The 2,500-nt window shown below is 58.2% G+C and overlaps 1 protein-coding gene across 1 annotated transcript in view; it reads left to right on the forward strand.

Annotated features, from left to right (window-relative positions):
* dtnbp1b (dystrobrevin binding protein 1b) overlaps positions 1-2,500 on the forward strand; it is a gene marked incomplete at both ends in the record, with an annotated part of 14,873 nt that overhangs the window by 225 nt on the left and 12,148 nt on the right. Inside the window, one exon of the mRNA XM_080527658.1 lies at positions 1,175-1,336. Coding sequence (XP_080383784.1) covers positions 1,175-1,336 — 162 coding nt within the window. The remainder of the gene's footprint in view (positions 1-1,174; positions 1,337-2,500) is intronic.

Below are 2,500 nucleotides of genomic sequence, written 5' to 3' on the forward strand. Positions count from 1 at the left end.
AAAACACGCCACTCCGGTTCTGGTTGTTTAAACCACAGAACCTTGAGGTGGGTAGTCTACAACAGAACCTTGAGGTGGGTGGGCTACTGTAGAACCTTGAGGTGGGTGGGCTACAGTAGAACCTTGAGGTGGGTGGGCTACAACAGCAGAAGGCCATGTCGGATTCCACTTCCGTCAGCCAATGGACCTATCGGTAAGCCACGCCCCAAAATAGAAATTGTCCAATCATATCACAGCAAAAGTCACGGCAGGCAGAACACTTGGACAAACAACTCGCCAATATCGGATGGTGAAAAGCTTCCAGATGAAGCGTTGTTTGTTTGTCCGAGTTTCCAAAGGGGGCGTGGCTTAGCAATAGGTCCATTAGAGCTGTCGGCCAGCCTCATAAAGTGCTCACCGAGGGATTGTGCGCAGTCTCAATGACATCACTGGTTCCCTACGTCTTCATCAGAGCCGTGTCGGGTTGGGCTTATGTGATTGGTGGATACGTAGGCTTCGGCCATCCATGGCTCCTTCACACTTCATCAGGGTCATGCAGAGAGGGACTAGAGGGACGTTCGGATCACCATGATGATTTCTGCTCAGTCGACTTACTCTGCCTACTCTCGGTACTCTGGACCCTGCCTAACTCTGTGGCGGCTGTGGCTCAGGAGGTAGAGCCCGGCATCTAACGATCGCAAGGTCGGCGGTTCGATCCCCGGCTCCAGATGTCGTCGGGCAAGACACTGGATCCCAAATTGCTCCCGACGAGCGGGCCCGGCGGCCTCGCCTGGTAGCTTGCCGCCATCGGTGCGTGGATGAGAGGCCATTGTAAAGCACTTTGGAATAAGGTGCTATATAACTGCAGTCCGTTTACCATTCTTCCTAGCCTACGTTAGGGCAGAAGACACACAATGCCACGTTACCGCATACAGACTCTAACAGTCAATCGGATGACGGGCTCACGTGTGTGATACGGTTCCTCATTCCGTTCCATTCATTATAATGAGCCCCGTCCTCCAATGTCTACCTCCACCAGCCTCCCCTGGTACAGGCTGAATCGAATGATCTGTGCTGCCAATATAATTAGTTCGCTCTCTCTCTGTTGTCTTGTCCTCTCTCCCCCCCCCCCTCCCCCCCCCTCCCCCCCCCCTCCCCCCCCTCCCCCCCCCCCCCTCCCCCCCTCCCTCTGCAGTGGAGCTGGACTCTGAGCATGCCCAGAGGGTTCCGGAAGCAGAGCTGGCGCCGCCCGCCCAGGTGAAGCTGAAGGAGAGGCAGAAGTTCTTCGAGGAGGCCTTCCAACAGGACATGGAGCAGTACCTGTCCACTGGATACCTACAGATCGCCGAGAGGAGAGGTGAGAGGGGAGGAGAGGGGTGTTGGAGAGAGAGGGGAGGGGGTGAGAGAGAGGAGAGGTGAGAGGGGAGGAGAGAGAGGAGGAGAGAGATAGAGGGGAGGGGGTGAGAGAGAAGAGATGTGAGAGCGGAGGAGTGGGGGAGGAGAGAGAGGGGAGGGGGTGAGAGAGAGGAGAGGCGAGAGGGTAGGAGAGGGGGTTGGAGAGAGAGGGGAGGGGGTGAGAGAGAGGAGAGGTGAGAGAGGAGGAGAGAGATAGAGGGGAGGGGGTGAGAGAGAAGAGACGTGAGAGGGGAGGAGTGGGGGAGGAGAGAGAGGGGAGGGGGGTGAGAGAGAGGAGAGGTGAGAGGGGAGGAGCGAGTGAGAGAGGGGGGGGTGAGGGGACTAGCGGAGAGGGATTAAGGAGGGAGAGAGAGGAGGAGAGAGAGGGGAGGGGGTGAGAGAGAGGAGAGGTGAGAGGGGGAGGGGGAGAGAGGAAGAGAGAGAGGGGCGGGGGTGAGAGAGAAGAGAGGTGAGAGGGGAGGTGAGAGTGAGAGAGGGGGGGGTGAGGGGACTAGCGGAGGGGGATTAAGGAGGGAGAGAGAAGCGGAGAGAGAGGGGAGGGGGTGAGAGAGAGGAGAAGTGAGAGGGGGAGGGGAGAGAGGAGGAGAGAGAGGGGAGGGGGTGAGAGAGAGGAGAGGTGAGAGAGGAGGAGAGTGAGGAGGAGAGAGAGGGGAGGGGGTGAGAGAGAGGAGAGGTGAAAGGGAAGGAGAGAGAGGGGGTGAGAGAGAAGGAGAGAGTGAGAGAGGGGGGGGTGAGGGGACTAGGGGAGGGGGATTAAGGAGGGAGAGAGAGGAGGAGAGAGAGGGGAGGGGGTGAGAGAGGGGGGCTGAGGGGACTAGTGGAGGGGGATTAAGGAGGGAGAGAGAAGGGGAGAGGAAGAGAGGGGAGGGAGAAAGAGAGGGAGAGGAGAGATGAGAGGGGAGGAGAGAGAGGAGGAGAGAGAGGGGATGGGGTGAGAGAGAAGGAGAGAGAGAGGGAGAGGGGATGGGTGGGGAGGGTTAAGGAGGTAGAGAGAAGGGCAGAGAGAGAGGGGGGGGTGGGGAGTGAAAGGGGGGAGAGAGAGAGGTTCGTGAGAGAGAAAGAGAAATATTCCAATCGATGGCGCTTATGTATATCATTGTCTCTT

Source organism: Nansenia antarctica, assembly GCF_963989245.1.
Source record: "Nansenia antarctica genome assembly, chromosome: 3".
Lineage (NCBI taxonomy): Eukaryota > Metazoa > Chordata > Actinopteri > Argentiniformes > Microstomatidae > Nansenia > Nansenia antarctica.